We start from the raw sequence: 12,976 nt of genomic DNA, 5'->3' as shown, positions 1-12,976 counted from the left end.
ATTTTACAGCGATGGACCTACGCATCAAGCCAGATCGCCTGCAACTGGACACTCAACAGACAACACCCCATCGGCCTTCGACCACTGGCTAGATTGCTTTGAAGCCTACATCGGATCAGCGACAGAACAACCCTCAGAAGCACAAAAACTCCAGATCCTGTACACACGGTTGAGCTCCGATATTTTTCCCCTTATCCGAGACACGCCCAACTACACTGAGGCCATGGCGCTTCTGAAAGAGAACTACACACGGCCGATCAACAAACTCTACAGCAGGCACCTCCTGCCCACGCGGCACCAACTCCCCAGTGAGTCATTGGAAGATTTCTGGCGTGCCCTGCACGCCCTGGCGAGGAACTGCGATTGCCAGGCGATTTCGGCCATTGAACATACCGAACTCCTAATCAGGGACGCTTTCGTTACGGGCATAGGGTCGGCGTACATCCGCCAGCGCCTCTATTTCTGCAGGCAGACAAAGCACCCCCGGCAGCGCTGCCCGGCGCGGAGCGCCATCTGCAAGGCCTGCAGGAAGAAGGGCACTTTGCTACGGTGTGCCAGGCCCGGTCGATAACCGCTGTAACCAGGCCCATTGTTCCCGCACCACCCACGTGAGACCCGTGGGCGCTGCCATTTTTGCCCCGCAACCCACATGTGGCCCATGGGCGCCGCCATCTTCCCCCCATCAGACCTCGTGCGGTCCGTGGGAGCCGCCATCTTTAACGCCGCCCGCCATGCGCGCCCCGTGGGCGCCTCCTCAGGACCCCTGCTCGTCGGGCACCTCATCGGTCCGCTCATCACCCGCAACCGCCGCCGACCAGCCCGGGGCCCACCAACACCAGACGCAGCTCGCCTCCACCACACTCGACCAGTCCCGGCCACAGAACCTCGCAACAGCGACAACAACGGTGAAAGTCGATGGCCACAAGACATCTTGCCTTCACGACTCTGGGAGCACGGAGAGCTTCATCCACCTCGATACGGGAAGTCGCTGCTCCCTCGCGGTACACCCAATTACCCAACGAATCTCCCTGGCCTCCGGATCCCACTCCGTGGAGATCCAGGGGTACTGCATCGTCACCCTCATCGTCCAGGGCGTAGATTTCAGCAACTTCTGGCTCTACGTCCTCCCCAACCTCTGCGCTGCCTTGCTACTCGGCCTGGACTTCCAGTGCCACCTCCAAAGTCTAACACTGAAATTCGACGGGCCCCTACCACACCTTACTGTATGCGGCCTCAGGACCCTTAAGGTCGACCCACCATCCCTGTTTGCAAACATCACCCCGGATTGCAAACCCATCGCCACCAGGAGCAGACGGTGCAGTGCCCAGGACAGGACCTTCATCAGGTCAGAGGTCCAGCGGTTACTGCGGGAAGGCATCATCGAGGCCAGCAACAGCCCCTGGAGAGCCCAAGTGGTAGTTGTAAAGACTGGGGAGAAACACAGGATGGTCATTGACTACAGTCAGACCATCAATCGGTACATGCAGCTCGACGCATACCCCCTCCCACGCATATCTGATAAGGTCAATCAGATTGCATAGTATCGGGTCTTCTCTACAGTGGACCTGAAATCTGCCTACCACCAGCTCCCCATCCGCTAGGCGGACCACCAATACGCTGCGTTTGAAGCAGACGGCCACCGTTACCACTTTCTTAGGGTTCCCTTCGGCGTCACTAACGGGTTCTCGGTCTTCCAACGGGAGATGGACCGAATGGTTGACCGGTACGGACTGTGGGCCACCTTCCCGTACCTGGATAACGTCACCATCTGCGGCCATGACCAGCAGGACCACGATGCTAACCGTTTCAAATTTCTCCACACCGCCAAACTCCTGAACCTTACGTATAACAAGGAGAAGTGCGTGTTCAGCGCCAACCGCTTAGCTATCCTTGGCTATGTGGTGCAAAATGGAGTTCTAGGGCCCACCCCGACCGCATGCGCCCCGTCATGGAACACCCCTCCGCCACTGCCCCTAGGCGGTCAAACGATGCCTGGGGTTCTTCTCATACTATGCCCAGTGGGTCCCTAACTATGCGGACAAGGCCCGCCCACTCATTCACTCCACAGTTTTCATCCTGACGGTCTCCCTCAGGGAATTGGCACCAGCTGGTTCCCCCTTTCCCCCCAATTGCCCCGGCACCACCCATCCTTCCCCCAGCGCACCTCACCACAGCCCCCACTCCAGGACGATCCATCCTCCTCTTGGTCCCACCCGGGGATGAAGATGAGGACTACATGCTCCCGGAGTCACTGGCGACCAAGCTGGCACCTGCATCGCCACTGGGACTGGGGCGCTCACAATGGAGGGTCAAGGCACTCGACCGGCTATATTTGTGAACTTTCCCCAAACTGTACATTTAAAAAATGCTCACATACATGTAAATAGTCCCCCCCCCCCCCCCCCCCCCCCCCCCCCCCGCTGGACTCCTTTTTAACAGGGGGTGAATGTGGTAGTCACCACTGTTTGTATATATTACGTATGTGAGAAGTTATACGGTAAGGCTCCTGTACTATAGGTATGGGGGTAGATCCCTGCCTGCTGGCTCCACCCAGTAGGCGGAGTATAAATGTGTGTGTTCACCGAGCTGCAGCCATTTCGGCGGCAGCTGCAGGAGGCAACACATCTCTGCTTAATAAAGCCTCGATTACTCTCTACTCTCGTCTCGTCGTAATTGATAGTGCATCAAGCAGCCTCTAGCTTCACAGCAGAAGGCTATTTGAAAGGAGGGATTAGCCACTCACTCGCATAGACTCACTCACTCAGTTGCACAGACTCACTCCCTCACTCGCACAGACTCACTCACTCGCACCGACTCACTCATTCACACCGACTCACTCACTCGAACCGACTCACTCACTCACACCGACTCACTCACTCGAACCGACTCACTCACTCACACCGCCTCACTCAGGTCCTGGAGATTTGGATATGGGGTATTCAGGATGTTGTGAAGGGATGCACTTCATCACTCTGCACCGTCTGGGACTTCAGCTGCTCTGGGTAGGCGCTGTTGCTGCAACTATGCTATTCACTTAATCTGCCGAACAGTTCTGTCATCTTTACCACTATGCTCCAATAGGGGAAGAGACTGTGCAAGAGGAAGAGGGAGAGTGTGGCCAGAGGCAGAGGGAGCCGCACTGTGGTAACAAAACAGAAATACCCATTCCATTGCTGCTCTCCAATCAGAAAATTATTCTTTGCTAAATTTTCCACTGATAGGCTCACTGGTTAGCCTATCTATGGCAAACATGGGCGAGAACAGCTTGTGATTGGAGGAGCAGCTCCTTGCAGAATCTTTAATTGAACATATCCATAGTGTAAATACTTGCTCTGGTCCAATACTTTAGGGGCCTTTAGGTTATGGCCCCAAGCCATGGGTTGGACAAATCTGCTATACAGTCTTCTGACAATAGGCAACAGAAATGCTAGCTTTGCTCACATTCTCATCGCATCCTCCTCGGTCAGGCTTTTTACAAAGATCCTCTACATGACAGGAAATCCCATCACCCTCGTATCCATTCTTACATACACACCTGGGGAAAGCATGAAAACATTAAAATGGATATTATTTCAAATAAATCTGAGTTGATCACCAAATAATTGATTCCAAACAAATCCAGTGGCAAGGGGACAATATTAAGGGCAGATTAGTCTGCATTTCTGGACCCTACACATGAATGTAAATCACACACCAGGGGCAATAGTGACTTTGCCCTTTCTCCTGTCACAATTCAACCTAGTGAGGTTCTGCCTTGAGAATGTACCTTTACTGAATTTGTCCTATGATAGTTAGCTAGTCTCTTACTTCCTCTGTGGGGAACTGACCAAATGAACACATTCTGTGATCAATTAGAAACTTATTGCACAAGGTATTACATGTTTCTCTGAACTGGCAGCAGCTTTCTTTCTTTCCTTGGAGTGATATTCGATTATATAGTCTGGAATTACTTTTTATTATTCCTTCATGGGGCGAGGGTGTCACATTTGCTACCCGTCCCGAATTGCTCTTGAGAAGGTGGTAGTGACTCCCCTTCTTAAACAACAGCAGTCCATCTAGTGTAGGTAAAGGAAAGCAAGTTCCAGGAAATTATCCCAGCAACAATGAAAGAAAGGCAATGAAAGGGAGCACAATTTAACCACCAAGTTGTGCCTGCCGCGGATCTGGGCGCAGCAGTTAACTAGCGGGAAAGACCAAATTCAATATTCACGCCGGGCGTGAATTATTTTGCCATCTAATTGGCTCACTCCCAATGGCGGGTTCTGGATCATGGCCAAATACTGCAAGCATATCATTCACCCTAATTTGCATTAACTTCCATCTCATTAGCGAGACTGAAGTCAAATGTAACGGCATTCGGGACTCAACCGGCTCCCCAGCGAGAAATCACGCGGGCGTCCTTTAGTATTTCTTTTTAAAAACGTGAAGCTGGCGCAATGACTGCTGAGGGTAACTGAGGAGCTGAGTAGCCATTTCCATTTTACAGCATGTAGCTCAAGGGCACAGTGGGGTTGGGGGAGCAGGACTCCTCAGCAGGGTTGGGTTTGGTCAGGGGGGGGGGGGGGGGCTGAAGTGTTCCAAGTCGGGGATCACCTCCTGAGCTAGGGATGGGGGGGAGGGGTCGAGGGCTTTTCATCTGTTCGGCTTTCAAGCCTATCTTTAAATGTTGTGGATACCCATAACACGGTCAACTACAGCTACTGCCTGTCTGTCCTACCAAACACTTCCAGGATAGAGCCCTGCTCATGGTTATATGCTGAAGGTCACTTTAACTCCCTTTGACTGTGAGCAGCCTCTAGCGTCACAGCTGAAGCTGTTGCTAATAAGGAATTGGCCTTGTTAGTTGTGATAGTTGTGATAGCACTTCACAGCTCTCAAGTGGTGCTGCAGATTGTGTTTGCTGATTGCTCCTGCTGGTCGCTGCAAATGCTTGAAGGCCGTGTGTTTGTTTACTGCAACTCTCTTGCTTCTGCGGCCAGGAGTAAAGAAAGGGAGGATTCAAGATGACCTGCTGTCAGAGCTGGAGAAGGGAAGCAGGAGCTCTTTCTCTCTTCTGGCATGTTCTGCATCGGTATGATTTTCCATTGTTGAGGATCTACTCCTGGGAGCTGCGAGAGGGGCCGAGAGAGCAGCTTGATCCGAATGCAACTGCTGCAGCCTGGAAGCTGTGTGTTTGTCAACTGCCACCCCTTTGCTTTTGTGGTCTGGAGTAAGGAAAGGGAGGATGTAAGATGACCTGCTGCCAGCGCTGGAGAAGTGGGAGGGGAGCTCTTTCTCTCTTCTGGTGGGTTTTGTGTCAATGTGACTTTCACCTGCTGAGGAGTCTACTACTGTGAGCTGCAGAAGGGAGAGAGAGAGGCAGATTGATCCAAATGAGCAACCCGGTCGCTGGACGTCGAGGCTGTTTTACTGCACCTTGAACGCCAGTGGAACCTGCGGATACATAACTTTGGTTTCGATTAAATTAGGCCGCTTAAGGTGGAGGCTCATGGACACAGTCTGATAGGTAAAACAACCGAACGGCAAGGATCTTCCATTTTGTTGAAGACCTGCGTGGGGTGATCCAGTGTATTTAGTTTTCTTTGTACGAATGAACTGTTGTAGTTTTGCGTTTGTACCTATATTCTGCAGTGAAGAGGTACTTGTGTGTAAGGCTCGGTGCCTTTTCCTTGTTGATTAATGGTTAGTGTGATATATGGACTGTTAAGTAATTGGTTTTCATCTTTTTGTATAATGGTACTGTTGACCGTTTAATAAACAAAATATTACACAAGTGGCTTCTCGTGGGTTCACCTGCCATGTCTCACATGATGATTACTGCATCGTATTTCAATCAAACTTTAAAGTCTGAACAGTTTGCCTGACCTCTAGAAGCATCAGCACCAGAGAGGCAGCAGCCAACAATCAAGCACTCAAGAGCTGGGTTTCAGCACTAGGGATATCCTCGTGACCAAAGGGTGTGTGTGGATCAGGGGAGGGCACCTGAGCACGGTCTCCCTAATGTTCCCGGCAGGGGCCTGGAGTCTGGGATTTAGGTGCTCCTGCTGTGACCAGGGGTGAGTGTGCAGAGTGAGGTTTTCCAGCACAAACGGCTCCCTGGATGGCACTCTGAGAAAAGGCGGGACACATAAGAGTGGGATTGGCTTAGGGGATTTGAGGGTCCTGGAGTGGAAGCCGTAACTGATTGTCGGTCTCTCTTCTTCTCCAATTCCTTACAGGTACCAAATTGGATGGAGGTTTCAGTCTAGCAGAGGATGTCCTTGCGGTGCTGGTGGCAGCCGAGGAGGTCAGCCACTGGAGAAGGCAGCAGTGTCAACACAGGCTGGAGGCAGCACCCCATGTGAGGAAGTAAAGGAAAGTCGATGAGGGTAATGCTGTCGTTGTGGCATACATGAGCTTACAGAAGGCATTTGATACAATGCCACGCAACAGACTTGTGAGGGCAGCACAGTGGCACAGTGGTTAGCACCGCTGCCTCACAGCGTCAGGGACCTGGTTCAATCCCAACCTTTGGTGACTGTCTGTGTGGAGTTTGCACATTCTCCCTGTGTCTGTGTGGGTTTCCTCCGGGTGCTCCAGTTTCCCCCCACAGTTCAAAGCTGTGTAGATTAGGTTGCTAAATTGCTCCTTAGTGTCCAAAGACTTGCATGTGGGGTTATGGGGTTACAGGGATAGGGCAGAGGAGGGTGCTCAGGTAGGGTGCTCTTTCCGAGGGTTGGCTCATCCTCGATGGGCCAAATGGCCTCCTTCTACACCATAGGGATTCTATGAGGTTTCAAATATACAACACAGGAGAGTGAAGGTAACTCTCTGTGAGGTTAGCTCTGATGCTCCTCAGTTTCTGCCAAAGTCTGACTCCTGTGTTTCTGCTGACAGCGCGCTCAAACCCATCCTCTGAATGGGATCTGCATTGGGGGCATTTGATCTTGGACCACTGTGCCCATGGGGAGGTCGGGGGAGTGGAGGACAACACGGGATGGGGGTACAGGCAGGCCCACTGTGAAGACCACCATGACAGAGACTTCACATGTATCAGGTACAACATTTTTAAATTGTGAACATTTGACATTTCCATTCCTCCTGGCAACAGATAGTGGGATTACCTTGTCCAGAGGTTCGGCATCTGACTGGGACTCAACTGAGTCCTGGGATCGAGCGGACCTCCGACTGCTGACTCCCTTCGATGTTCCTGCCTCCACCTGACGTGCATCAGCAACTGTGTGGTGTTCACCAAATTGTGACCCGAAGCCTGTCCACTAATGTTGTCCACTGAGGTGCGTGTCTCTGCACTTGTAGAAGGTGGTAATGATCGTTGTGATGCCTCGATGGTGGTCTCCTCAGAGCTCTCCTCCGAGGTGGTCTCTTGGGTGGTGGAGGTGGGGGGTGCGAGGGGCAATGACTCAGGATGGCCCATCCCCATCAGATGGAGATCCTCCGAGAGAATGGACATGTGGTCAGTTAGAGGGAAGGATCATTTTGTCTGACATGAACAACCCACTTGAGACAGGTCATCTGGGTGAAGGAGCTGTCGATCCTCATCTCTGTGGCACAGACCAACCTCGCTGTCAGTGACTGCTCTCTCCTCGGACAACCTTGCGATTTCCAGGGTCCGTTCCTCATGGGAGGATATCTAGCACTCTGCCCCCGTCTTGATCCTTTCTCGCTTATTATGGGCTATCTTCTCCAGTGGGCACAAAGAGCTTTGTGAGCCACGCGCTTGATGGATCAGGGGGTCTATAGCAGGTGGCATGTGTGGGCACTGCAACTGAACATATGGGGCTGTGCTGGTGGCTGGCAAGGGGTGCTGAGGAACAAGCATGAAGATTGGATGTAGCAAAGGTGAAAAGTGTCAGCCAGTGATTTGTGGAGTGGTGTGGGGGGAGTTCAGAATTTGAGGGGTGGCAGGTGGAACTGATGCCTGGAGAGAGGTGATAGCTTAACCTTGCAGCTCGGGGGAGGTCTTTGGTCTTCTTGGTTTGCACTGAGTGCTGAATTTGGTGCTTTTTGAGTGCGATAGTGAGAGTTTGGTGACCGAGGGAGTATAAGGCTTCATTTTTATCTAAAGTTTAGTCTTTCTTTTATTTAGTTAATTAACTTAAAAGTTGCTGTTTGGTTTAGAAGAAGGTGAATTTTCAATCAGCTTTAAACAGGCTTCTACTTCTAGGCACTTGCAGCTGGAGCTTGTTAATTAGTTAATTGGATTAGGCCAGTTTTTCAGAGGCTAGATTCACAGTATAAAAGTGATCCCCTACAGTGCAGACTTTGCACTGAGTGCTGAATTCGGTGCTTTTTGAGTGCGATAGTGAGAGTTTGGTGACCGAGGGAGTGCTGAATTTGGTGCATTTGAGTGCAATAGTGAGAGTTTGGTGACCGAGGGAGTTAGGTGAGGAGGGAGTAAGGTGCTCCTTTCATTTTGTTTCCGACATTTCCGCAAAGAGTGCGAAGAGAGCCAGGAGTTTACAGGAAGTGTAGCTGACTGGGAGCAGAGTCGGAGGGCGGAGATCTAGTTAGTCCACACAGCAGCTATATTCTTTAAGGTAAGAGGGGATGGAGGCTAGGCCAGTTACATGCTCCTCCTGTAGGATGTGGGTGGTGAGGGATACCACCGGTGTCCCCACTGACTATACCTGCGGGAAGTGCACCCAACTTCAGCTCCTCAAAGACCGTGTTAGGGAACTGGAGCTGAAGCTGGATGAACTTCGGATCATCCGGGAGACAGAGGGGGTGATTGAGAAGAGTTACAGGGAGGTAACCACACCCAAGGTACAGGACAAGAATAGCTGCATTACAGTCAGGGGGAAAAAAACAAACAGGCAGACAGTGCAGGGATCCCTCGTGGCCGTTCCCCTTCAAAACAAGTATACTGTTTTGGATGCTGTTGGGGGGGATGACCTACCGGGGGAAGGCCCTAGCGGTCAGGTCTCTGGCACGGAGTCTGGCTCTGGGGCTCAGAAGGGAAGGGGGAGAATAGAAAAGCAATAGTTGTAGGAGATTCAATGGTTAGGGGAATAGATAGGAGATTCTGTGGTCGCGAGCGAGACTCCCGGAAGGTATGTTGCCTCCCGGGTGCCAGGGCCAGGGATGTCTCGGATCGTGTCTTCAGGATCCTTAAGGGGGAGGGTGAGCAGCCAGAAGTCGTGGTGCACATTGGTACCAATGACATAGGTAGGAAAAGGGGTGTGGAGGTAATAAACAAGTTTAGGGAGTTAGGCTGGAAGTTGAAAGCCAGGACAGACAGAGTTGTCATCTCTGGTTTGTTGCCGGTGCCACGTGATAGCGAGGCTAGGAATAGGGAGAGAGTGCAGTTGAACACGTGGCTGCAGGAATGGTGTAGGAGGGAGGGCTTCAGGTATTTGGATAATTGGAGCGCATTCTGGGGAAGGTGGGACCTGTACAAGCAGGACGGGTTGCATCTGAACCAGAGGGGCACCAATATCCTGGGAGGGAGGTTTGCTAGTACTCTTTGGGAGGGTTTAAACTAATTTGGCAGGGGAATGGGAACCGGATTTGTAGTCCAGCAACTAAGGTAGCCGATATTCAGGACGCCAAAGCATGTAATGAGGCAGTGGGGAAGGGAACACTGACAAAGGAGAGTATTTGCAGGCACGGAGATGGGTTGAAGTGTGTATACTTCAACGCAAGAAGCATCAGGAATAAGGTGGGTGAACTTAAGGCATGGATCGGTACTTGGGACTACGATGTGGTGGCCATCACGGAAACTTGGATAGAAGAGGGGCAGAAATGGTTGTTGGAGGTACCTGGTTATAGATGTTTCAATAAGATTAGGGAGGGTGGTAAAAGAGGTGGGGGGGGTGGCATTATTAATTAGAGATAGTATAACAGCTGCAGAAAGGCAGTTCGAGGAGTATCACCCTATTGAGGTAGTATGGGTTGAAGTCAGAAATAGGAAAGGAGCAGTCACCTTGTTAGGAGTTTTCTATAGGCCCTCCAATAGTAACAGAGATGTGGAGGAACAGATTGGGAAACAGATTTTGGAAAGGTGCAGAAGTCATAGGGTAGTAGTCATGGGCGACTTTAACTTCCCAAATATTGAGTGGAAACTCTTTAGATCAAATAGTTTGGATGGGGTGGTGTTTGTGCAGTGTGTCCAGGAAGCTTTTCTAACACAGTATGTAGATTGTCCGACCAGAGGAGGGGCAATATTGGATTTAGTACTGGGTAATGAACCAGGGCAAGTGATAGATTTGTTAGTGGGGGAGCATTTTGGAGATAGTGACCACAATTCTGTGACTTTCACTTTAGTAATGGAGAGGGATAGGAACGTGCAACAGGGCAAGGTTTACAATTGGGGGAAGGGTAAATACGATGTTGTCAGACAAGAATTAAAGTGCATAAGTTGGGAACATAGGCTGGCAGGGAAGGACACAAGTGAAATGTGGAACTTGTTCAAGGAACAGGTGCTACGTGTCCTTGATATGTATGTCCCTGTCAGGCAGGGAAGAGATGGTCGAGTGAGGGAACCATGGTTGACAAGAGAGGTTGGATGTCTTGTTAAGAGGAAAAAGGTGACTTATGTAAGGCTGAGGAAACAAGGTTCAGACAGGGCATTGGAGGGATACAAGATAGCCAGGAGGGAACTGAAGAAAGGGATTAGGAGAGCTAAGAGAGGGCATGAACAATCTTTGGCGGATCAAGGAAAACATATGTGAGAAATATGAGAATGTCTAGAGCGAGGGTAGGTCCGATCAAGGACAGTAGCGGGAGATTGTGTATTGAGTCTGAAGAGATAGGAGAGGTCTTGAATGAGTATTTTTCTTCTGTATTTACAAATGAGAGGGGCGATATTGTTGGAGAGGACAGTGTGAAACAGATTGGTAAGCTCGAGGAAATACTTGTCAGGAAGGAAGATGTGTTGGGCATTTTGAAAAACTTGAGGATAGACAAGTCCCCCGGGCCTGACGGGATATATCCAAGGATTCTATGGGAAGCAAGAGATGAAATTGCAGAGCCGTTGGCAATGATCTTTTCGTCCTCACTGTCAACAGGGGTGGTACCAGGGGATTGGAGAGTGGCGAATGTCGTGCCCCTGTTCAAAAAAGGAACTAGGGATAACCCTGGGAATTACAGGCCAGTTAGTCTTACTTCGGTGGTAGGCAAAGTAATGGAAAGGGTACTGAAGGATAGGATTTCTGAGCATCTGGAAAGACACTGCTTGATTAGGGATAGTCAGCACGGATTTGTGAGGGGTAGGTCTTGCCTTACAAATCTTATTGAATTCTTTGAGGAGGTGACCAAGCATGTGGATGAAGGTAAAGCAGTGGATGTAGTGTACATGGATTTTAGTAAGGCATTTGATAAAGTTCCCCATGGTAGGCTTATGCAGAAAGTAAGGAGGCATGGGATAGTGGGAAATTTGGCCAGTTGGATAACGAACTGGCTAACCGATAGAAGTTAGAGAGTGGTGGTGGATGGCAAATATTCAGCCTGGATCCCAGTTACCAGTGGCGTACCGCAGGGATCAGTTCTGGGTCCTCTGCTGTTTGAGATTTTCATTAATGACTTGGATGAGGGAGTTGAAGGGTGGGTCAGTAAATTTGCAGACGATACGAAGATTGGTGGAGTTGTGGATAGTAAGGAGGGCTGTTGTCGGCTGCAAAGAGACATAGATAGGATGCAGAGCTGGGCTGAGAAGTGGCAGATGGAGTTTAACCCTGAAAAGTGTGAGGTTGTCCATTTTGGAAGGACAAATATGAATGCGGAATATAGGGTTAACGGTAGAGTTCTTGGCAATGTGGAGGAGCAGAGAGATCTTGGGGTCTATGTTCATACATCTTTGAAAGTTGCCACTCAAGTGGATAGAGCTGTGAAGAAGGCCTATGGTGTGCTCGCGTTCATTAACAGAGGGATTGAATTTAAGAGCCGTGAGGTGATGATGCAGCTGTACAAAACTTTGGTAAGGCCACATTTGGAGTACTGTGTACAGTTCTGGTCGCCTCATTTTAGGAAGGATGTGGAAGCTCTGGAAAAGGTGCAAAGAAGATTTACCAGGATGTTGCCTGGAATGGAGAGTTGGTCTTACGAGGAAAGGTTGAGGGTGCTAGGCCTTTTCTCATTAGAGCGGAGAAGGATGAGGGGCGACTTGATAGAGGTTTATAAGATGATCAGGGGAATAGATAGAGTAGACAGTCAGGGACTTTTTCCCCGGGTGGAACACACCATTACAAGGGGACATAAATTTAAGGTGAAAGGTGGAAGATATAGGAGGGATATCAGAGGTAGGTTCTTTACCCAGAGAGTAGTGGGGGCATGGAATGCACTGCCTGTGGAAGTAGTTGAGTCGGAAACATTAGGGACCTTCAAGCAGCTATTGGATAGGTACATGGATGACGGTAAAATGATATAGTGTAGATTTATTTGTTCTTAAGGGCAGCACGGTAGCATTGTGGATAGCGCAATTGCTTCACAGCTCCATGGTCCCAGGTTCGATTCCGGCTTGGGTCATTGTCTGTGCGGAGTCTGCACGTCCTCCCCGTGTCTGCGTGGGTTTCCTCCGGGTGCTCCGGTTTCCTCCCACAGTCCAAAGATGTGTGGGTTAGGTGAATTGGCCAATGATAAATTGCCCTTAATGTCCAAATTGCCCTTGGTGTTGGGTGGAGGTGTTGAGTTTGGGTATGGTGCTCTTTCCAAGAGCCGGTGCAGACTCAAAGGGCCGAATGGCCTCCTTCTGCACTGTAAATTCAATGATAATCTATGATTAATCTAGGACAAAGGTTCGGCACAACATCGTGGGCCGAAGGGCCTGTTCTGTGCTGTATTTTCTATGTTCTATGTTCTATGTTCTTCCAACATTTGAGGCAGGTCCTCCTGGTCATGCTGCCCACATTGACTGCTGCTATACAGGCAGTATTGGTGGCCCTGCTTCTGGCCCAGCGACCCCTCGGGGAAACAGGATGCCCCGTCCCTCATTCACAGCGTCGAGAAGCCTGTCCATGTCAGCATCCCCAAAGCGTGCAGC

At 50.4% G+C, this 12,976-nt stretch overlaps 1 protein-coding gene across 1 annotated transcript in view; it reads right to left on the bottom strand.

Moving 5' to 3' along the window:
- stab1 (stabilin 1) overlaps positions 1 to 12,976 on the bottom strand; it is a 416,947-nt gene that overhangs the window by 207,115 nt on the left and 196,856 nt on the right. Inside the window, exon 24 of the mRNA XM_072472659.1 lies at positions 3,442 to 3,535. Coding sequence (XP_072328760.1) covers positions 3,442 to 3,535 — 94 coding nt within the window. The remainder of the gene's footprint in view (positions 1 to 3,441; positions 3,536 to 12,976) is intronic.

This window comes from Scyliorhinus torazame, chromosome 13, assembly GCF_047496885.1.
Source record: "Scyliorhinus torazame isolate Kashiwa2021f chromosome 13, sScyTor2.1, whole genome shotgun sequence".
Taxonomy (NCBI): Eukaryota; Metazoa; Chordata; class Chondrichthyes; order Carcharhiniformes; family Scyliorhinidae; genus Scyliorhinus; species Scyliorhinus torazame.
The sequence above is the reverse complement of the archived record's forward strand: the minus strand, read 5'-3'. Positions and strand labels throughout refer to the sequence as shown.